The sequence below is a fragment of the Anas acuta genome, chromosome 6, assembly GCF_963932015.1.
Source record: "Anas acuta chromosome 6, bAnaAcu1.1, whole genome shotgun sequence".
NCBI classification, from domain to species: Eukaryota; Metazoa; Chordata; class Aves; order Anseriformes; family Anatidae; genus Anas; species Anas acuta.
Genome location: NC_088984.1, coordinates 4,272,320 through 4,296,966, shown reverse-complemented (window position 1 = coordinate 4,296,966; position 24,647 = coordinate 4,272,320). Strand labels below are relative to the sequence as shown.

Genomic DNA, 24,647 nt, shown 5'->3' with positions numbered 1-24,647 from the left:
CAATGGGACGATTTGTCCCATTTTGGAGGATCTAGAAAGCAGGACTAGCCCAGCACGTTTGAGGTTTTAATCTAGTCTCACCAGATGTCAAGCTGGTAAAATAATATCATTCATTCCCCAGAGACAATGCCATTGTCCGCATCTGCTTTTAATTTCAGTTCGCTGCTGGAGGAAAAAGTGAAAGCTCCTACTGCAACTCCACTTGGAGCTGTGTTTGCAAGTTAAAAGAGGCTTGACTTGGAGTCCTATTTGCTTTGTGAAGTTGCCAATCTCTGGACTGGTGGAAGAAGACCCAAACAAAGCAAATCTCACCCTGTTGATGACCCATTGCCAGCCACAATGCCAGGCAGGACACCTTGCAGGGGCTGTTGTGGGCTAGGTTTTGGTTATGCAGCACAAGGAGCCCTCACTTGCTGGGAGGCAATGCACAGCAATGGGGCACTTGGCTAGTGGCAGGGTACGATGATAGCTCCTCTCCTACCACTGGGAGCAGCACAGCTTGAGCTGGAGCTGGGGCTGGCCATAACAGTTAAAAAAAAAAAAAAAAAAGACAATTTCAACTGAGCTGATTTATGTTTTCAAGTGGAAGGCAGTTTTAGCTGAAGTAAACTACACAGTTTTTAGATCATTCAAAATTCATGGCAGTTTGATCCCACAGGACGTCAAACAAACAAAAATGATTCACCAGGATTCCCTATAAGTTGAGATAACCAAGCCGTGTGCTGTTCCAGCAGAAGTCTTAAATCTGGTCTAAGGGAGAGAAAAAAAAGGAATTAAAGAAATTTTTATTTTATTCATCTTCACAGAAACATTTCCAATGCAATACATATCCATATCAAATGCTTACAAAGAAGTGACCCAAACATCTTATGCCTTGTAATGAAAAGATAAAAAAGTAAATAAAAAACAAGCCACAAACCAAAAACAAGCAAATGGTAAGGAGAGTCATGAAAAGTAACAGAAAAAAAAAGAAGGTAGATTTAAATTGTGCTGCATACTTTAGTGTGGTTTTATTTTAACATCAAATTAGAAAACAAAAAAAGATTTAAGAAAACTAACAGAAAATGCAGGTAATAGACATATCGTGTGTGTTACATCCATGAAACAGAAAATAAGCAACCAAAAGTGTGAGAAGAATGTGCTTAGTTATGATATTCTTTAGAACTTGGTCTGCTAGCATTTTTTCCCTTTTCTTAAATACTGGCCATCGGTGTCTGCTAGAAGATTTCTCATGAATCTGACCAATCCCATCTCCCAAAAATAGAAGAAATGATGTTTCCTCACAACCACAAGACTCAGCTGTAGGTTTTATACCGGGATTTGTAGCTGTAGACCAACACGGTGACATGACATCCCCTGCCCGAAGGCCAAACTCATAGAGAAATTTCAGTGTGGGTTATGCAAAATGAAAGGATTAAAAAATAAAAAGAGCATTCACTTCATGTCGGTCCTTTAAAACATTATCACATAGCTCCTTTTTTTTTTTTTTTTTTTTTTTTTTTTCCTAACCTGACCTTTTTCCCTAACGGTTTGTCTATAACTTAATATAACTAATTCTTTTGAAATAATGTTCACAGTTAGCGTAATTGGTGTTATATAGTTCTAATGTACATTACAGAATATTCTGTCACTAGACACTAAATTGAAATTTTAAAGAAAATGATCGAAATAGCTGTAAGGGAAAAAGTACCCTTTTAAATCTAATTTGCTATGCACTGCAGTAGGGTAATGGATGCAATGAAAGTTCCTTTATTGAGTTCCCATGTCCAAAAGGTATTTAGGTAGCAAAGGATGTTAAGCAGACCCCCTGTGCTCCTCCTTTAAGTAAAGATAGCAGGAAATAAGGTATATAGGTTTGTGTCCTCCTGATTTTTATTTCCTCAGGAGTACAACTTATGCAAAGGGCACCTTAGGCTACTTGGAGGATCACAAAGGGTGCCCTCGACCCCCTCGCTGTCTGCATGAATAGAAGCATCTAAAGGATGGCTGAAGCCATACAGCGAGTTAAATCCTTCAGGTGGGTCTTTTCAAATTCCAATAGTGAGGAGTTACTGGAGAATTGGTAAGGATTTCACTAGGCCCCAGCAGGTTTGAGATCAAAAGCCCTGGTTAAATAAAAGCCTGTTGGGAAATCTTAAAACCTCTTTGTAATGTAACTTAAAAAAGTTAATACAAAGAGCCCTTAGACTGAAGCCTGTAACAGCATGAACAAAGAGTATATCAAAACTGATTCCATTAAGGGAAGGCAGACAAATAAATTCATTTAATTTAAAGAGAAATCAGATATATTACCCTGCGAAAAACTAAAAAGCATACTAGAAAAAAAAAAACAGATTTTGCAATACACACACACATAGAGCTGTGAATAATGGAAATAGATATATATATAAAATCTATTTATAAATGCCTCTCAGAACAGAGAACAGAACATTATATATACACGTATATATTCAAGCATCAATTTATCCAATGTGTGTATGTGTGTGTGTATAATTCTAGTATATACATATTTTTATCATTTACAAGACCCCATGCTGGGCTTTCAAATCTGCAGCTAGATATATCTATATATGCATCCAGAAAAACGAGGCTGAAAGAGCCCCTATATTCAATCCAATACGAGGCGTTCTTCAACCCAATTAATTAAAAGAGATGGGTGCCCATCAGTCATCTGGCACAGGATTTTTTCTCCATCCTATCGCCAGCGTGTCACGGTGTCAGTTGTGCAGCATGTTTAAAACAGAAAATCTGGGACTGGGATGCGGATATATATTATTAGCTCTCCTCTTTACATTTAGCTTGCTGGGGTCCTGCGCTGGAGGATGGGAGGACAGGAGGGATGTGCCCACCTCTGGCCACCAGCCTGAGCATCTCCTGGTGCGTGGCACTGGTGCAGGCATCAGGGATACATGCAGGGTTTGCACCCTCCAAGAAAAGAAAGGGGAAGCTGAACTGTACTGTGGGGGTAGGCGTTTTGTTATCATAGTCATGGGGGAGAGCTCGAAAGTATATTTTGCTGATTGAGAAATGCCATTCCACTCCCAGGTTTCATAGGTTGTGCAGCTAGAAAAGGGAAGTGCATGTGTTGTGCAAATGGGGGTGTGTGCCTGCAAAAATCAGTGTTAATATTCTACAGGATTTTTTTTTATTTATTTATTTTGTCCTTATAATTACATTCTGACAATTTAGTTCAACAATGCTAACCCTGAGCTCATTATACTCATGTGTAATGGAGGAATGACTTCCACTCTCGTTCTCCAACCCTCACTCTCTCTACCAGCCCCTGAAACACTGCCCCTACGGCAGGCACAAGTCAGACTCCACCCCTGTACTCTTCAAGAACAAGTTTTCTGAAGATAAGAAATCAGCAAAGTGTCTCAGATGCAGTGCCTTTCATCCCAGTAAACAGCAATAGTTTCACAATCTACACCAACAGCATTGCTTTTTAAATTGTTATCATTATTATTTTTAGTTAGAGCCCCTAAAATGCACAGGAATTGAATGTCTGTTAATGATGGGTTTGGTTATCTATCCTCTTAGCAATGCCAATTCTGGTTATCTTTGGTAGACCCCATCAAGCTAGTGCGGGGATCCCTATTTATCAATGTACCATATGTTGATAATTCTGCTCCATGCTCAGAATCCCTGCGGTGTCTGCTGAGGAGCTGCCTTGTGTGACAGCAACCCCAGAAAATGGGCAAAACGAGGAACGCCAGATCGAGGCGGGATTATGAGGGCAACCCAGGAGAAAGATATGGATACTTAGGGGACTTTGGTCTCAGTGCTACAGCTGACATCCTTGCTCTAGCAACAAATATTGAATAATCACAGGAGACAAATGCCATTCTTGGCTCCTCATTGGAGAGAAAGTATCTCCGAAAGCACCGTGTCTAATAATATCAAAGGTTGTGGTGGTTTCTGCATCACTGGCAATTTTTAGCCCGGTAGAGGATGAGGTTTTCTGGTTCAAACAGGAATTAACTGAGGGAAGTCATATGGCTTGTGTTATACACGTGACACCAGATGATCCAAAAAGTCCTTTCTTGGCCTTATAATCTACAAATAACCTCACGGAGGTACTGCTCTTGTGTGGATTAGCAGCAAACCAATGCTACTCTTGCTTGGATGAGTTTTCTGATCTAAATACCATCCAGACCTGCACAGCCCGCAGGATTTGACTGGATCATGGCCTCAGACAGAGCCATTGCCAATTAATGCCTGGCACATGATGAACTGAGGCAGGACACGCTCTGCTTTGGGTACTGTGTGATTCTAGAACATCACTAATAGCTACCTAACAAGCTAATAGTGCTGTAAGCATGCTTGCAAACATTATTTTACACTTGCTATCTTTACATTACCTTCCACCCTAGAACACCTAAACTAGCAGACACCATGGAGCCCTTCAGCTCTGAATTGATCAGATTCATTTTGCAGGAGCAGGCCACAACTGTGGCTATTTCATAGCCCATGGAATGCACAAGGCTCTGGTATTAAATGGAAGCAGGACTACCTGTGGCAAACTGGGAGTGTGGGGTCCTATCTTGCTTGGGTTCAATTCAGAGGAAACACCTGGCTGAGCAGTGCTTTACCAGAAGAAAGATATGACGGGATCAAGCTGGGTCTCTGATTATTTATTTGCATTATAAGGATTCCCCAGAGTTCAGTTGTTCGAGTTACAGACATGTTGTAATGTCTTTGCAGTGGTTTTCCATGCAGTTTTTGGAAAGCTGGGCAAGTCGTGCGAAAGACAGCCAGGCTGCCCCCTCCGAAACAGAGCTCAGCAACCACCTTAACGTCCACTAGAAATATTTCTCTGTGGCAGATATCCCTGTTTCTAACTCTAGCCCTACGACCACGCTTCGTTTCAACCTCCAGGATCATTTGTTATGTAGAAGGAAATGTGTCATTTATTAAGTCAACAACCACTTCCTTCAGTATCTCTAAAAATTTCTTCTGAGGTTTCCCTTTCAAGTACCAGTGCTATTTAGATTTTCAGGCTGAGAGCATAATGAAAGGTGGAAAAAGTTACTGTCATTACACTGATTAATCAGCTGCTGAAATTTGGCTTTCCATCGTGCCACCCCTATTCTCTGAATGCGTGGCCGACTGCAATGTGATCAATTTGTCAGTGCAGGCTCCAAAACCCCAGAGCCACACGATGCAAAAAGGCAATCTTCTGCCCTCTTTGACCACAATAAGCAACATTACTGAAATCAGTGCTCCCGTACAAGTGCAGCGTGACCCTGCAGTTGTAGGCAGCGGAGTACGACTTCATTAAAAACCATACGCTGTGTTAGGGACTTGAAGCTTTTGCAAGGAAAGCCGGCATTAGAGAAGCATATGTCTGAAACTGATAGTAAAATGTGTAATGCCTTAAACCCCACCTCTGTACTGTTATTTACATACGTATCTTTCATCTGACACAGGCTTCCCCTCCAGCACCTTGAATATATCAGTCCTAAGGAAGAGACTTTAAGTTCAAAGAGTGCCATCCCCAAATCAAAGTAGGGGGTTATCAAGTGAGGTGCGCCAAGCAGTAAGACAAAACATATGCATTTTTAATAGGTAGCCTCTCCTCCCCCTGAGGAAGCCAAGAAAAGAGACGCTGTGAAGCTTCAGCAGAAAACAAGTTCAGTGGATTTATCCTCAGACTGCTGCTCACAAAAACAAAATTCACAGCTCCCATGCATTTTTCTTAGATGTTTTCCAAGCTCTCTTCAAAGCACCCAGGCCCCACCCTTGGCTGTCCTATTGACCAGGTGAACCCATCTCCATGCCAGCACTGAAAAAGGGAGAGATATAATAAAACAAAAACAAAAAGACCATGAAAGAGAAACAAAAATCTCAACAGGTCTGTATGGGATTTCAGCAGCATTTTATTTATTAATGCATATGTAGCTGCCATTGTATTCCAGCTCCCAAAGACAGATCTGTAAGGAATAGGCCACATGCTGATTGACAGCAGCCATAATTCCATACAATGAGACTGTATTAAATTGTTTGATGTGATATGATACTCATCACTTGTAACTGATCAAACATACTGCTGCATCAAACAGTATTACAATGCAATCAGGCTGGATATGGTTCCTGCCAAGGCTGTTCATCACATTGCACACTTCTGCATTAAACATATCTATTAATAGCATTGACAAACTACTCCTATCCAAATTTTTCCAAAGAATTGTACGACGTGAAATGTGCAAAGAAATCCATACATAATGCTCTGCAGTTTGAGGCAGCCTCTCTGTTGGCTGAACGCTTCAACATGAAAGGCTTTGCTGATTTGGGGATTTTTGCAGGATAATACCCAAACTTGCAAACCTGTGACCCTAAACAGACACATTCCAGCTTCCTTCCTTCCTTTTTTTCTTTTCATTTTTTTTTTCCTCTTTTTAAATGCAGACAAATTGGAAGAAGGAGTATTTCTGACCCAATGCTACTTTTGCTGTGTTCCCCCTGGGGCCGGAGGGCCGCTCCAGGCCTCTACCTCAGAGAAGGGAGCCACGTTTGCTAACGCTGACCCTTTTAGAGGCAGGAGGCATAAATAAAAGAAACAAATTCCTTGTCACCGCTGTGCCTGCTGCAGACACAGAGGGTGGCAGGCTGCAGCCCCTGGGGGACGGGGCTCGCTGCGACACAACTGTGGGGCTCCCTCGGCTGCAGAGGCCTAAATGAGCCTGGGTCTCTAGAGGGCAGAGGTCGGCTGTCCTCAGCTCTGTGCGAGTGCTAGATTAAGTTTATTAATCTCCGGGCTTTCACTTAAAAAACAAATTATGGTCTGGTTAAACGTTAATGCCCAGGAGCTCGGGAGATGACGAATGCCCTTGGCTGGCGCAGCCGGACGGGAGGCGCGGCGTGAGGTCTACAGGGCCGGGCCTGCTGTGCCATGTCCTCCCGTCACTCATCATGCTCCTGTAGCGTGTTTTGGTGGGGCACATGCTGCCAACCTGCCATGCAAGGCACACTCCTTCCCCAGAGCTGAGAGCCTGAGCACTGAGAGAAATATTTAGAAGGATCTCCCAATATCTCCCTGCTTGGATGTCATGTGGGGCAGAGCTGAGATGCCCGCTGCACTGGGCAGACACTGGGTGCTGTTTGAATAATGTCTATGTTATCATCAAAATAAGAACCTCAACCACAGCCCTTGGTGTCGAATTTATACCTGTGCCTGGATGAGATTCGAGATACTCGTTTCTCTGCACCGCCTCTCCAGCGCCCAGGAACTGCATGAAACCAAGCATGCAATGAACATGGTATTTAGCAACCTCTGAAACTGCTTCTATCAGTGTATCTCATAAAACTACTCCAGCGTGTAAAAATGAAGTGATAAATGAGTGCGAGGGTTCCATATAATTCCTAGTGGACAGGTATGCACATCATAATTGGACAATCTGCCCCCTTGATTGCTATCTCAGCTTGGGAGACCAAGGATCGCATAGCCATGGAAAATACGAAGTAATATGCAGGAATGCATGCCCGAATATCTGACGCTGGCGCAGAACACCAGCTTTGTTGGGTTGGGAATGTGTACATTTCACATTTATGAATTTCTGCAAGCCGCAATGACAGAATGTGCCTTTTGTCCTGGTTTTCACTCCTGTGGTGCCAGAGTGAACAGATTAAACACATCAGATGGTAGCAAATAACCTCCATCGATGGCACCTGCCCCACAAAGGTTGCTTAAGAAAGGTGTGCGAGGCATCTCCTTTTCCTAATTAAAAAAAAAAAAAAAAAAAAAAAAAAGTAAACTGTCTGGTGCCCTAACGACTGGCTTACAATGGAAGATGTACAGAAAGGGGCTTTCACACTGTGGGGCCAGTTCTTAGCAGTAACAGCTCGGTACAGTGCACGGAGCTAGAAGCTGTAACTTTCTGTCTGGGTGTAGCTAAGTAATTCAAGATGCTGCAACTTAGATGTAACAGTAGAAAGGAAGAAGTTCAAAAACGAAGTCACAGGCATTTCAGCACAGCATATAGTATGCTAAATTGTGGTATTACAGAAATTGCTGAGAGTTTGGCCACAAAACGTTTCATACTGTGACTCTGCCAGGGCTGGGCTCCAGCAAGCACGGTCATTTTCCCTTCACCTGTGCTTTTTTTTTTTTTTTTTTTTTTTTTTTTAATGGTTAACACAAAACAAAACCTTCTGCTCCATTAGAAAATTACAGCCCTTGTCCTAAGTGTACCTCTCCATAGATTAAATCAGTGCAACGGAAAAAGTCACCACACACCAGGCAAAGATAACAGAAAATCTGTTCTTACCCTGCCTGTACCACCTGAGTGCCGCTATTATTCCTCATCCTTGGGGAAAGGACCCCATATGCGAGTTTCAGAAACCACCTCGGTAACTCTGAGCATCATTATCAATAGTAGGATGAACTGCAGCTGGGATGCACTGAGAAGGCACGGTAATGCTTGCCCTAATCTCTGCATTCATCTCACTGGCCCTCGCTAGGAAGTTTAAGTACATTTACTGGGGATTCTTCAGCTCTTGAAAGGTAGGAAGACGTCTATGAGGCTTGACGTACTAGCTAATTAACTTGGGTTTGGAAAAAAAAATCTTCTTATCTTCTTAACTTGGAGATACTCTCTTTGTTTTTAAGCCTGCAGACTACCTTCTCTTTAAAATACACATTGCACACAACTCCACGGTATGGAATGTATTATTTTATCTTGGACTTAAACCTCCTAACATTTGAGAGAGATTTTTTTTTTTCTTAAACATTTGCAGAATCAGCTGAACGATGGTCTCTAGCCTGTGTTTTGCAAGACAGGCTACAAAAATCAGCAAGCTTTTCTTCTGTCCTTAAAAATCCAGGAAAACAAATGTCTGAAGCACTCGGAAATGAACCTGCAAATCCACACGCACCCCCCCAAATCTATAAGGAGTTTAAAAAACCTTTCTATTTTCGTTTCTTGGACTGCAGGATGGGGGAATACCGAGGCTGGGAGAAAGTGATTGAATCCGTGCCTGGAGCAGTTCGGGCACACGAGCATTTCATTCAAGTCTCCCAACAGGAACACAGGAGTGAGCAACTCCTCGAACATCCCTGCTCGGAGTTAAAACCACACTGAAATTTCTTGCAAATTGCACAGAGTGATTTTAAATCCTCACCATATTCCTAACAGATAGAACAGTGGCATGATTGACCAAGCTTTTTTTTTTTTTTTCCTTCTTTTTTAAAGTACACATATGATGATGCATCATAGTTATAAACAGATGGTATTTGGCCTCCTTCCTATTCTCAACATTTGGAATTCCTAAACTATGTGAATTAAACAATAATATTTTATAAACATACAAGGGATTTTGCTCACTGCTTTGTTAACATAGAAATTATACAATGCTGACATTTATTTAAATTTTAAAAAGTAAACAAGAGTGTGTATTGAATTAAAGCAAACTAAAATCAACAGAAAGAAATATGTTCTGCGCGCACATTACCTACAACGGCACGGGCCTTTTTAGGGGAGACATAATGGGATGAAGCACAAATTGTAGCTTAGACAGTCTGATCCTTTGTGCTCGGAGGGCTCATTTAACACCTCGCTGTAAACAGCGGATATTTATACCATAATTGGCTAGCTGACCATCGGTTGTTCATTTACCACGGAACCTGCTATTATGGAGTTAAAAGAAGTTCCTTTCTGCTGGCTTTTCGAGGAGTGAAAGTGTGTTTGCAATTTCAGTACCAACTGGATTCAGTCTAACACTTGTACTTAGGATGAGAAACATTTTCACGATACCAAAATTTGGGGGAATGGGAGTATTCCTGGCAGGAAGGGAAGGAGAAAGTATTGGTTGCGAGGAGCAGCATTCCCAGGGCCTGGGCTCCTCGCCTTCGCTTTAACCCCTTCCTCGGCACCTCGCGGGCTGAGCACCGCCAGGTTTTAATCCCTATTCCCACGTCTGCAAGGAGGCTCTGTGATGAATAAATAATGAATCGGAGATTTTAATCAGCGTTATGATTTCTGAAAAGGCTAATTATCATTGTTTACAGACAGGCCTTGCCAGGGCGCTCCCCGTTTCGCCTTCAAAGCCCGAAGGGTTAAGCCCTTTGCGTGCATCCTCCAGCCCTCACCACCGCACTCCGTCGCTGCGCTTCGGTTGGGGTTTTTTATTTAATTTTAATTTTTTACTGATTGATTGGGGGCTGTGTTTGGAGCTCGGACACCCGGCCAGCCGCTCCACACCCCGCTGCTGGAAGTCCTTCTCCTTGTTAGCAACCCTCCTTACCAGCGGCTGGCGTTTGCGCCTCTGCCTCCCTTCGCCTCCCCTCTCTGCCTCCACCACCGGCACTGCAGCCCCAGGGCTGCTGGAGCAACCCGGGGGGCTCTGCTCCAGCGGCTCCTTCCCTCCCTCCTTCCCTCTCCTCCTCCCCCTTCTTCATCTTCTTCCTCGTCTTCCTCATCCTCCTCCCTGCCGCTGCCTCCACGCAGGGTGCGGGCAGAGCCGCAGCGCAGCTCCACAGCCCTCGATTATCAGTCCCCAGCAACAGCTGTGTATATTCGCTAAGAATGTAAAGAATATCAGAAGATAATGCAGCATTGCTATTTATTACCCTATAATTAAAGTTCTGACAGTGTTTCTATTATAAAACCTTATTTGCAAGGGTTCATAACTCAGAGGCAAAATTTTCCTCCAAGATGAAGCCTCGCTTAGCAGGCTGAATCACTTAAAAAGTATTTCAGTTAAATAAGGTTAGCCTATTAGAGGGTAAAATTCGCAAGGACTTTCATTAAGGTGCTCATTTATATCTGTAAATAAAGAATTGCCGAGGCCCCAAATCAAGGATATAGAAGAGGAAAATATTTTTGCAAAATCAGGGATTGATGGAAATGTTTTAATATAATTCTCTAGGAAATTATTCCCATGAAAACAATTTGTTTGAAAGAAAATGCCCTCCAGCCTTTTCCACACAAACTAGTCTTGGGCTAGTACATGAGAACCAAACTTAAAAGTGACTATGAGCAGAAATGAGACTGACTAATTCATTTCAACTGTCCTTACTGGAATAAGAAACAAAGAGTAAACAGCTCGAACGGGGAAAGGTGAATTTAATTTTCAAGGCCCTGTAACTTTTAATAATCTGAGGAACAATATGGGAGGTACGTTCTACCCTCCCAGTTATCCTGAGATAAATTCATTCAAGATTTATATTGGTGTAATAGAGAAGCAGAATTTGCTCCATGGCTTCTAATGAACTGCTGGCTCGGTCTTTAAAAATGCAATTAGAAAAATCTAGCCTCCTAATTCGGAACAGCTTTGAGCTAAGTCAGAGGTCTCGGCGCTGCGAGCGCGGGTGAAGCTGGGCTGCCGCGCGGCTCCTCGCGGTGCTTGCAGCACGAGCAAGCGGGGCCGGGAGCGCTGGAAACGCTTTGCAAAAAAAAAAAAAAAAAAAAAAAAAGATTCCCTGGTTATTTTAGGATTTTCTTTTCCATTAGACGGCAAAAGACAATTCTCATGTGGAATAAACCTGTGTTTCCTGTGATCTCCAACGCTAAGACAAAAGGATTGGGGGATTAGGTGCCTGGCCTGCTATTGATGCAGGAGGCGAGGAGCCGTCTGGTAGGAGTCAGCGAAACCCACTGCGCTTCAGCCCCGCGCCGCGGCTCCCAGCAAAGGGCTTGCAGTCGCGGTGTCAATGCAGGCGAAACATCAATAAATATGAAAGTAAGTCGGGGCTAATTCTGTCATTTTACTCTTAAGATCAGGTCTGTGCATTCTCAGATTACTCATGTGTGGAGGAACAACGGGACCGAGATCCCAATTTGCCTCTGTGACCTTTTGAAGTGAAGGCTTTAAATGAAGCAGCGCAGAGCGGCTGGCTTGTTTGATCTTTGCAAACTGCGAGCCAAAACTCCTCAGGTTGTTTCGGTCTGCTGCGGCACCCAGCCTGGGCCGGGGGGGAAGACCACCGGGGGGGTAACAGGGCCTTGGCCCACCTGAGGCCTTGCAGCACCCCGCTGGTAGAGAACCCTAAAATGGGCCGGGCTGGCCCCAAAAACCAGGCCAGCCTCCGGGACCTAGGAGACGTGGCAAGGATGTTTTCATGGTCCCGACCAGCTGTGTATATTCACTAAGAATGTAAAGAAGTATCCGAGGATAATGCCGCGTTGCTATTTATTACCCTATAATTAAAGTTCTGAGAGTGTTCCTATTATAAAGCATTATTTGCAAGGGTTTGTAACTCTGAGGCAAAATTTTCCATCGAGATGAAGCCTCGCTCAGACTAGCTAGAAATGGTTCAAGTGTCACCGATCAATAAGTGAGACAAAGCTGGACATCACCTCGCCAAGGAGCTGGGTGAGACCTCCTTCAGCCGTGGGCCTGGTCAGGATGTGCTCTGGAGGCACCATCAGTCTCGAGTCAAAACCATCAGGTTTTGGCGTATCGCGTCTCGTGGCACTACGTGCGCAGTCTGTTCGCCACAAGCCATGGCATGACGTTGCAGCATCTCCTCTTTCCTTTGATTGGTTTGGAGAGTGACTCGCTGTGAAACTTGGACCGAGTCACTTTAATCGTACCATGCCTCAGTTTCCCCAACAGTAAAAAATTTGGTCTAATTTGTTCTTGCTGGTGCAAGGTGTGATAGCCTCGGTGCAGATTTATGATGCTGTCAGATAGGAAATGCAAGAAGTTTTGCTACTTGGCTCTAGCAAATGTGACTACCACACCCATGCACGCTTCCCTGAGAAGACCACATTCAACATCTAGAGCCAAGTTGGGCTTTGATCGAGCAGAAACAGGGGGAAACCAACATATAAGACAGACGATTACTGCAAAATTACAACTCTGCAGTGCCAGAAAAATATCTGAACATTTACCATTTGCCACTGGATCTCCCTTGGCTTTTTGACTGATTAATAGAGCAATTTTAAAGAGAGCTACTGCCTGCTCACACTGAGAAAGGACAATTCAGCATCTTGATGGTGTCAGAAAAGATCCTCTCTCAGTGCTGACTGGGAAGCCAGGAGCTGCATGCATGCCGTGGGATCAGCCTGAGCCTCTCCTCTGACATGGATGCAGTCCTAGAGCCCCACAGATTTCGGGCAAGGCTGGCACAGGAAAGATGCTCACCATCTCACCAATGAGCTCAACATGCTCACCAAGTTTGCCATCGGGTGACAGCCTGCTGGCCCAGAGAAAGAAACCACCCTGCCTAGTAGGAAGGAAGATGAAACCATACCTGTCCGTCAGGAGAGGTCTCACCAAGCTTTACGTGGTAATGACTTACCAAGAATCCTCTTCCTGCTTCTTCCCAGAACGGAGCTGAAAATCTTGGAATTGTCAGAACATTTTATTATCACTTGCAAAGCAGATTCTACTTCATCAGATAAAGACACAATTGCATTCATTGACTCTGACACAAGGATATGCATAGTGATAAACATACAGATAGATGTACACACTTATACATGAATGAGATATGCTAATTAAAAATTGCAGTGGGCACTTTATTAAAAATTTATTGTACAATCTACATCTTCAAAACATTTTACATCAACAAATATAGCAGCTTGACTGCTGGAATCATAAGTGATTTATCTTTAAAAGACTGTATTTGTAACTGGATGCAAAGATTCTTGATGAACGGCCGTTACATTTATACTACTACTTTTTATTGGGAGTATTTTGACTGTTATCTGTTTGTTCTCCATCCTTGAGAGAAATAAAACAAGTGTCTCAGCTTTCATTTTATCGGATAGATGGCACCATGTAGCATATTTCCCATGCTAGTTTGAATTACAGCTGTTTATCTTTCAGCTTTCTTTAAGATTAATTAAATGCAAATGTAACTCCGCGAATCATGGGATTACCTGCCAGACCCCTTATTAATACCTTCACTTAAAAACCCCTGTGCCAGAGAGTCATTAATTTGCAAAAAGAAAAGTGCTAAAGCAGCCCTTTGCCTACAAACAATTCAGAGATGGCTGCCCAATTAGTCCGGTAGCACTCGGATCCTCCTTTCAGGCCCTGTGGCCCTTTGAGGACACAATAAGGCTCCAATGATAACCTGGCAACCTAGGTAGAAACCCAGCCAAGTGTGAGCGTTTGAAGCTGCAGCTTGGCTGCCATCGTGTCGGCGAAAAGAAAGAATTCAGGCACCATGTCATCCAGTACAAAGGATAAAAACAGATTCAACCGGAAATTCAATGTGGCACCACATATGGGATACATGAGTGCGGTTATACAACAGGCCACATATTTTTTTTGAACAGTCTCCTGCATGTGATGCCGAGGACATGTGTAACCATCATAACGTCTCTAAGAATCTGTATTTAATTTGAGCTGGGGTGGTGGCAGGGATTGGAGATCTGAAGCCGCCACAGGTTTGTGGCAGATGGCTCTGTGTCAGCTATGACAAGCAGCCAGGCTCGGCTTCCTCTGCAGATTTTCTTTTCTCTCTGATCAGGTAAATATGGGCACACTCTGGAAACTTCCACAATTCTGCCTGAGGCTGCAAGTTTGTGACTTAGCCCCATCTGTCACAAATCTTCCCTCGGTTCTGTTGCGAGCAGAGACCTGAATTTACCACGGAGCGCTGCCCAAGAAAAGCCAGCCATCTCGCCCTACGAGGAAGCAGAGGAGAGATCACACGCACAACGTCAGCGGCTGCCGCAGAAGGGACGTCTCCGGCCTCGGGAGGAGCAGCGTGTGTGGAGCCACTCGTCCTGGGGACCAGCCCCGCCGCCGTGCCCATCACAGCCCCGAAAGGCAGCGGGAGGCAGCTGGAAGTGCCAGGCCGGATCCAAATTGAGCCCCGTGAAGTTGGTGGCAGCCCTGCTCCAGCACTTCCACCACCAAATGACACTTTTACTGGTGGGCTCTGCAGACACAGCAAGGACCGAGCGGGCCTGACCTGCCCCTTGCACCTCAGACCTGGCAGAACCAGGAACCGGCAGGAGAGAGCGCCTAATTCCCCTGTGCCACCATCGCTGGTTCGGCTTTTGGCCTCTACTTCGGAGTAACCTCGGAGAGAATCAACTCCACTCCTTCTTTTGGAGGGGGGTAAGAGTGATAACTCTGCAAAAGTCTGGGCATTCATGTTTTCAAGGAACAGAACATGATTCAGTCAACAGTTCCTAAATATGCAGAGACAAAATCGTCATGAGTAGCAAAGTTTTCACAGTAAGCAAGATCTTTGTGTGAAGAGACAGCACAGTAAGTGTCAGCAGCACTGCAATATCTTCTATGATACAAACATTTTTGTTTCCTGTGTCCTCAGAGTAGAACAGAAATATTTAATATCTCTGCTGCCATCATTAGACTTCAGAGTTAACCTTCAGAGTTCAGGAAGGATGGTTCACCCGTTCAGACCTCCTGCTTCGGGATAGCTGGAGTTCAAGCAGGCAGTACTGATTTGGCATGCATTTTATGCACATTCTTAGAATTCCCTTAACAAAATTAAGAATCAATGATTATTATTCAGCACAAAACCTGAGACTTGGAGTGCAAGAAAGCAGAGTGATTTACAGAGCCAAATTGTGTCGGGTCAGCCTTACTCTGTGACCCACCTCCTTCCTCCTGTAAGTGAGTATTAGGGAGGAATCAAGGTGGAAAGCAGCTTGTAGTAATTACTTTTGGAGCTCAACTTTCAAACTCCAAGCACCTTTGGAAACCACCATCAAAAGACTGCATTGGTATACGTGAACTGGGTGCACTGTGAGGCCCGAGTCAGAGCTATATAATACTCCTCAGTAGGGTAATAGTATTTCCTTGAACAAACTGCAGTTTCTTTTATCAACCTTTTAAAACTCACTTCTTTCTTTCTTCTGCGTTTAAATAAAAACATAAATGTTGGATGTGAATTTATGCAAGATACCCTTCCACTAGGAAAAGAAGGTTCAGAACACATTGAGCAACCACAACACTAAGAAAAGAGCTTCAGGTTTTCTTTCTCAAGGTAATGCAGATATACTTTACTAAAAAACAATTCGTTTTCATGCATTTTGCAACTCTTCTGTCAATCTTAATTCCTTTGACCCATTTCTCCATCTACCATTTTGCAGTGGCTACGGTTCATCTACTTTCTAAAACTAAACTGGAAGCTATCTATCAGCGTTATAATAAAAAGTTCAAAGTCCTCGTGTTGATGCTGAAAGATGCACACAGAACTGCATTCTTAATGAATGCTTTCTTCCTGCTCCATAAGCATGGCCAACTGCTACGAGCTGTAGACCAGGATTTTCAGAGAGCTTAAAGTTCCTTGATCTCTTGCCTTTCAGAGAGTCACAGCAAGGTAAGCCCTGAGAAAAGATGGAGTGGGAGCTTCTGCTTCCAGCAAACAGCTCAGGAGATACTCAACATAGTATGTTTGGCTCCCAGAATGACCTAGCAGGCAACTTTTAACAGCCCCTGCTAGCTCATTTCTTCTTCAGCGAACATCCACACAGGCTAGCAGAACTCACTCTACCAAAGGTGCTTCTGGACCCATGTGAAGTTTGTAGACCTTTGATTGACCTAAATTGTCTAAATTGTGTCCATGGTCCAGCAGATTTTTCCACCTCCTAATCTAGCTAGGTGTTTGACTATATCAGATATATGGGACTGAAAAATGTGACGGCTTCAATCTAACCTAGATACAACCCTCAGCAATTTAATCCATCCTGCTGTGAAGCTGGCCCTGCTTTGAGCAGAGGCTGGACCCAGATGACCTCCAGAGGTCCCTCCCCAAATTACTCTAGGATTCATTATTCTAAATAAGTAACCAAGGAATTCTTTCACATAAAAAATCCTTGACTCATACATTTTACTTAGGACCCATCCTTAGGCAGCTCTTCCTAGCACCAACAGAGACGGGAGGGCATGGAGGCATTTTCTTCATTTTCTAGCTGCTCTAACCTTCCTATACAGGCTCTGAGAGGCAGATTTAAACCATCTCTGAAACCACTTTAAATTATTCTCACTGGAAATTGAGCATCACAAGAGGAAAATACAAGTTTCACACCTGTGTTTTCAGCCTGCTGCTGACCTGCACCTAATACTGACCAGGTAGAAGCAGGAATTCAGCACAGGGCCTCCTTCTTTCCCTGCAAACTTGCTCTGCCACCAAAAGGAAAGTCAGCACGATGGGTGGGAATATTTGTACTACTCACACAGCCTGGAGAGCTCTAAATTAACTTTATCAGCTTGGGACAAAAGATCTGGAGAACACTGTAAGCAAACATCTGCTCAATATACATTCACGGTTAAAAAGTAAACAGTGTGTTTGGCTCCATAAGGAGCAGGTTGAAAATTATCACAGAGTACAACACATCACATAAATTGATGGCATGGCCTAGAATACTCTGTAAAGTAATGATCACACCAGCACAAAAACAGCTCTCAAGCATCAAAATGGCTTGAATGATAGGTGGTAAGAATATAAACACGGGATAACATTCACAAGGGGGGACTGAAAAGCCCAGGATACTGTAAGTGTTTGACAAATGTTTACAAAATAATGAATGGTATGGAAAAAATGGAGTGGGAACTTCTGCTACCAGGCGAATGACTCAAGAACAAGGAGACAGTGCAACTGAAGGTGGGACACTCTGAGCCAACCGAAGGAAATCTTTTAATGCCTATGTCTGTAAACACGGAATGAACTGCCTTGCTACAGAGAGCCAAGAAAGACAGCAACGGAGGTCTCCAGGGGCCTGAATGTCAAATGGAGAACTAGTACGCACAGCATGGAAATACTTCATACTAAAAGAAGAACATGCAAGATTATAAAATCTCCAACTCCTGGGTTAAGACCAATCTCTAATTCTAAAAGACCAAGAGAAGACCTTTAACACCCTATTTCTACCTGTGTCAGCCTTCTCTCTGATGCCAAAACCATGATATTAAACGAAGCACATGACATGTAGATCCAGAGGGGCAATTAGCATCCCTATGGAAATATGAAGTTCTCAGGGAGTTTTTTTGGAGGGAGGTGAAGAAGTAAGGGCAGAGGCCTCCTCTCTGGCCTGTTCAAGGTCTACGGTTCTTGAACAAAGTCTCTTCAAGAGCTATACAGAAATTTTGTTCCTTGCAATGGGGCTGAGTGGCTGATGCCACTAGCATGGGACTCCCCCAAGCCCCTACACATCCAGCTCAATGTAACCTCACTGAGCTGCCTGCTCAAGTTGCTGAGAAGGCCTCCTGCCACCTTCCTAGCTGTGCCTAAATATTAAAGCTGGTTCACAAGGGAACTCCCACCTGTTTTCCTGAAATAGCAAATATATTGCTTTATCTCAAATGGAGCAAAAAGAGGGGAAAAAAAAAGAAAAAAGTTTTGTTAGAACAGCCCTATTCAGCCAAATTCTGGGACTGGAAACAATTCAGATGTCTAAAGTCTAACAGGGATCCTAATTTGATTTTACAGCAGTTTAATCCCTTTGAATTCAGCACAGTTCCTTATCTTCTACAGTGGTGTAAGAAGGAAAAAAAATCACGCCATGTGTCTTTTCATAGGCAGGTGAGCTTCTGTAGTGTGATGGAAATGAGAAGATGAATGTCAGAAAGTGGGCCAAATTCTTTTCTCTGTTAAACAAGCATGAGTGAGAGTAGGATTTTTCTGCAGGAACTGAAGCTGACAGCATGTCAACCAGCACTCATTCAGCTGGGAGGGCTGGGAGAGATTATTTAAAGTTGTCAGCTCCTTCCATGCCTGGCTTTTGGCAACTCTTCTTGTCCCTTTCCACTGTATACTCTTTATACATGCTGTTTTAAATTAAGAAACTGAAGTGAGGGAACTGAAAGGTAAACTTAAAGAAAATAGTGCAGAAACAAATGCTTTGCCCTATTTATTTATTTTTTAAATCTACGAGATAGGACTCGGGGAGCTTGCAAACCCTGACAGGTCTTGTGGTGCGCTCCAGTGGAAACTGATGCCCCGTTGTTGTTATTTGTTTCATTTTGGCACTTTGGCAACCACAAATAGCCAAAGAGGAACTCTTGATTCCATAAAACTAGAACAGAACAAATAATTGATAACAAATGAGGTTTTGTTTTCAACAGATCTTGATCTTCTGTTAACAACTGGTAGAAGGCAGCGTCGAAATGCAAATGAGCCGGCCCTGGGTGCTGTGAGAATACCCAGGGTAAATAATGTATCATCTGGAAAGGTTTCTCTAGGTGCTTACATTAGGGGCATTTTTAAAAGTCTGCCAGCATGAATCTGCTCAGTGGAATTAAGCTATTACACTTTAATACACGGGTCTGTGCATTTTCACAGGGATATTCGCTGTGTCTGGCTCCCTAACCTGGCTGCCCCACTGCTATTCATCTTCCCCATGCCCCCAGCTTTGTCAGCACAGGCACTGAGGACAACTGGAGGAATAACTGCTTAATGAGACTGCTGTCTGCTTACTACGGGTATCCTTAGTAATAAAACACAATGTATGAAAAGATAACCCAAAGTACTTCTGATGCAAAGTACCTTCTGATCTATAAAGCAGAATCCCCAAGCAGTAAAGAAAAGCATTATTTGCTTTTAAAGCAGCTTTATGTTTTTTCCAAGACCGTACAGCTACGTTAAGAACTGTGGTAGGGAGCATGCCAGGAAGGTTTCTGAACGAGAAGTAGCTAGTTGGTATATATTACTGTGGTGGGGGCCCTCTTCTATGCCACTATAGCATATACTATTATACTATTCTGAAATAAGTGGGACCACAGTGGAAGCACTGCGTGCCCTTCATGATTTCACTCTTTTCAGCTTCCAAAAAAGAAGCATCATTCCAACCCTGGTTACACATGTCTAAGTTAGCATCTTCCTAGAAGGTTTACGGACAGTTTCATTGCAAAATAAAGACTTAGTGTACGTGGGTGTAGGTACAAAAGACAACTCTAACAGTATTCTCAGAGCTGAGCCAAAGCCTATTAAAGACAACAGGGATCTTTTCAATGGTATTCACAGGTTCTGGATTAGGCCCTGCTTTACTCATTTTAAAACAATCCCCACGCAGCTCAGTTCCTACCTGTTGCAGACACTGAGCACCCAGGACATCTGGTGGAGCTGCACTGTTCATAGCATACAAGACCATTTGCAAAGGATGGAGTAAGCCCCCCCATTTCTGTAGTTGCACCCTGGCTACAAATAATTCCAAGTTGTTTTTTTTTTGCCTTTTTTTTTTTTTTTTTTTTTTTTTTTTAAGTATTTTTTCCATAAGAGAATCCTTAAAGTAAATCAGTATTTTGGTTATGGGGCTTGTGTGGACACTGCCCTCTGTGCCGCATTTTAAACCCATACTGCTTCACATCAGTATTTGACCTGCCATTCTTTCCACTTTTGGTGTGCCAGCCCTGGCTTTTATTTAGGAGCTGGGGATCCACAAGCACAGAGGAGATCCACGTGAGCAGAACTGTTAGCTGAACTTGAAGCATTGGGAAATGTCAAGGTAAACGTTTAAGGACTGCTTCCCCTTTGAAGCCACCATGTCTAACTATACACTACTATTGACTCAAGAAGTAATGCTGAGCGCTGGAAGTGTTCAGTCAGCATTTTAAACTATTATGAGCTACCTTCTGAACCATTGCCAAGTTAATAGACAATGAAAGATAATGAGCTTGAAATTGGGTGTTAAATTGCATTTTTGGTTCTCTCCTTTTTTCTTGAAGTTTAACTGTTTCCTGCAGAAACAACATCATCTTTGATGTGTCATTATGTAAATGTCTATTTTTAGGTCACAAAAAAAGTCAAATGCGGGCTAAACTCTCCCTCCTGCTACATGTGTGCGCAAAAGGGTAGGGAGGCACATGAGACGCAGCAAGACCAAGACTTTCTGGTCCCCAGAGGGAGGAATGTGGAGAGATGAGGTTAGGTCTGCTGGCAGCATGAGCCTCCAAATTAGGAAGGAGATTACTCGACTCGCTCGTTAACAGTGTGCCTGGGTGGCTTCAGCCAAGGAATGCTCGAGGAGAGACCGCTTTTATATTGCACAGGTAACGCAAGCAGCATATCTGCCTACGCGCTCCCTCGAAGGACTTTCAGGTGAATCCAGGTTTTTACAAATGCTGCCTGAAATGCCTCTGTCGTGCAGGGGTAACATGTATCTACCCTGGTCACGATGCTTCCAGGGCTGTAAAAGTTATAACTGAACAGAAAATGCTGTAAGTTTGCATATCAGCATGCAGACAATAGCAGTTATTTTATAAGAGCAGTATCGTTTAATAATGATTTTTCACAGAAATAATATAAAATTTAGTGTTCTATCTACATAATTAAAAAAAAAAAAGTGATTCCTAGCAATATAAATACACATCTTGAAAACACAGAAGTCAGTCTAGCATTGAACACTTGATCAAAATTTGAATGGAAGGTCTATCACTTAAACTGCATTTTCTCTACATAAATAGCTGCAAAGAATAGGACATGATAAATACCAGTAAATAATGCTTCTAATCAACTTTTTTTTAATGCTTAACATAACTCAAAAAGCAAAGAATTAAAATAATCATAACTATCAAAATAATTCAAATAATTCCAAAAGGCAGAGAAGTCTTACCTGGTCCCAGTCACCTGCATGTTTTGAGGACTGCAGATTAAATTAGTATAGGAAGGTAGGTTTATCCTCATTAGTATAATTGTAGGATCTTTCTTTTATTTTCCTTTTAAACTAATGAGTTACATTAATCCAGGTTCATTTTTATAAGCCTCTTGGGTCCAAATGTAAAGGACAGTCATTTTAGAAAACAATAAATTAAAAAAAAAAAGCATGTAGCATGCATTAAGTGCACGTATTTCATAAGACCTAGGTTAATACAACTGGCATCTAGTTTAATTAATCCTTGTTAGTGTAACGACTAATATCCCTCCCTAGCATGTTTCCTTTAAACATTAGTATGTTAATTAAATGTTGTTTTTTTTTTTTAATTTTTTTTTTTCCTTTGTACTTCAATATGGCATTATATCACATAAAACTGTTCTGAACAACTACCTTATAGAGATGTTTCCTTACAATATCTGGTCTCTTGCAGAAATTCTGAAGCCTTTTAAAAAGCTGTTCAGGTGTAGAATACAGATATTCAGCTGCAGGAAAAACAGATACATTTTTAATGAAACAAAAACCTCAAAGCACACACTCGATATTAGTCACTTTACTAATTAAAAATGCATATTGCTCTGTGCCGCCTCGTGTTTTACATTATTTAAGCATGATTTTATAAGGTTACCTCAGCTCACAAGGATGTTTAATGCTAAATAAGACTGTGTAGTTGTGCTGTTTAGACATCTCCTTTGGGTGATTAAAATACATTATTCTAATGTAACACAATGCATATGTGATACATTTAGTGATGAGATTTTTCAAAGAACTGGTGCTACATTAGTGTGTATCCTGTACCACGGTTGCATACTATTAAGTATTAAATTGTTTAAATAATTTGGTGTGATTTTCAGGCCTCTTTTTTTTTCTTTTTTTTTTCTGTATCTCAAAAAAATCTGCAAACCATTGCAGCATCACTGACCTTTTAACAAAAATCTATCATTATGGGTTGTGTATGCTAACAATGAAGAATGCTATTTCAAAACTTGCTTTTGTGTTATCTTAAAAGAACAGATGGCAAATATAAACTTCGTCTAATGTATTAAAACACATAAAATTTTCCTTAACACTAACATGTTGGCTTGCCAAATAAACAATTGCTTTTGCTCAAGTTTATTCTCAAACTTTGTATTTTAGCGTGAATCATGTATTACTTTTCAGGAAAAAGAGTGAGCAGCAAAGCAGCTACCTGGAAATATCTCCGGGTACACCAAGGCCTTGGGACACAGTGGATAACAACCGCAATATACAGCTTCAACCCTGAAGATTAAAAATAATAAAAGCATGAACAGGACACTGGGGAGCCAAAAACTTACTTTGGTGCAAGAGCGTAGAGGTTGACTACATATAGCACAAGTAAAGCATTTTTCTGCTCAGCAGCTCAATCCTTCTAAATGCCAAAGTTGCTCTTTTTAAAGAAAATTTTATTGATCATATGAATTACATAGAACAGAACAGCGAGCATATGTTTTGTTCGCTGAATAAATCAAAGCGCAGCTCTGCATTTTTTTGTTTTTTAAATACTGTTTAACACATTTTATAATCAGCAGACAGACACATGTAACAACATGGTGAAGTATGGACGGCTTTTCTTAATAATACTGCAGAAAAACAAGGGCATGCATACGCGCATTTGTATATATGTGTACGTATACACAGATGCACACAAATCGCCCTTACCTGGCAGAGCAGACACTCGTTCAACTTTCCAAGTCCAAAGGTTAGAATTAAACGTAGCCTAAGAACAACTCGCAGTATGCTTTGGGCTGGGATCTTTTAGCTTATGCACATGCATCAAATGATTTCCTTTATTTTTCAGGTCATAAACTTTTCTTTTTTTAAAAAAAAAAAATACTGATGAGATTCCCCTGCCAAAGCCTGTTATGTTTTGTGGATTTGTTTTTTTAAGGAAAAATTTACATATCTTTTGTAACATCAAATCCAGATATTTTATAATTGCGACACAATGGCACGAAGTTTTCTAGTAGCAATTCTAAAGAAAAGCTATCCGATTCCTGTTTGCATTTTAATAACTGAATGGGTTAAGGCATCAAGTTTTCAGTTTATTTTTTTTGCATAATGACCATTGATCTGACATAATGTCCCTCTAAAGATACAACTGTAATTTCTGTTGGCCAGAAATTACACACTGAAATTCAAAACACTTCTTAAAATATGTTTATTTTATGAGAGTCTTTGAATTTCCTCCAACATGTTGACCATACGAGGACTTTATTTTTAACTTCAGTTTCCCTCGGTCCCCAGAAAAAATCCGAAATCTTGTCAGTGTTCACCTTTTTTATTTTCAGTGACAATCCAAAAGGCTCTCCCTACGTTCATGCACACATTGGCTTTGTTACTTTATTACAGGCATCCAATCCAGTCCATACTGAGCCCTGCTTTCTTTAGCTCTACTTGTTTTTCAATGGGCAAAAAATAAAATAAAGAATAACACAGTCAGCTTTCATGCTACAAAGCTATGCATATCCACAAAACCCAAAGATACACATTTCTCTGCAAATGCTTTTGCTAGGCAATGATTGCTAGTTTTTCCATAAACTTAAATTTTGTAATTTATGTTTTCTTTTTTTTTTTTTTTTAAATAACATATGCACTTCAGATTGCATTTTAAACATTAACAACGATTTCAAAGTGTACATCGTCTAGCACTATATTTTTTACCAAAGGGAAATGTTTCTGATGTGTGATTTAATTGATGATTTCAGTTCTTAAATATTGTGTCATATGTCAAAGCAAATAGATTTTTAAAGTTTTCTTTAATCTAGGAAAAAAAAAAAAAAGAGTGAAACTGTGGACATTTCAGTAATAGCTCAGATCACTAAGTTATGTTAAAATATTTGCTTTTTAATCGTATCGTCTGCATGAAAAAAAAGAACAGCTCCCTAAAACAAAACTGCAGGCCAAGATGCAATCTGAGTCATCATCTGAGTATGCAATTTCCCCCTTACGAAAATCCTCTATCAGGATCATGAATTAGTAAAAGCAGAATTTAATGCTTCTGTAGTTTACTGGATAAAAGGTGAAATTTGGAAGTCTTTCGTTTGCAAATGATCCTATTTGCATACTAATTTTCCACCTTTCCTCCCCAAAGTTTACATGCACCCTCGG

General features: G+C 41.9%; 1 protein-coding gene across 35 annotated transcripts in view; it reads right to left on the bottom strand.

Moving 5' to 3' along the window:
- Nucleotides 1-10,119: 10,119 nt before the first annotated feature.
- Nucleotides 10,120-24,647, bottom strand: part of GTDC1 (glycosyltransferase like domain containing 1) — a 182,132-nt gene continuing 167,604 nt past the window's right edge. For 26 of the 35 annotated variants that reach the window (XM_068687046.1, XM_068687055.1, XM_068687068.1 and 23 more), the window contains 3 exons: nucleotides 22,708-22,778; nucleotides 21,912-22,003; nucleotides 14,586-15,404 (listed from right to left, as the gene is read on the bottom strand). In XM_068687046.1, the coding sequence (XP_068543147.1) occupies nucleotides 15,300-15,404; nucleotides 21,912-22,003; nucleotides 22,708-22,778 (268 nt within the window). In that variant the 3' untranslated portion in view covers nucleotides 14,586-15,299. The other 9 variants (XM_068687056.1, XM_068687047.1, XM_068687049.1 and 6 more) reach the window with 4 other exon arrangements.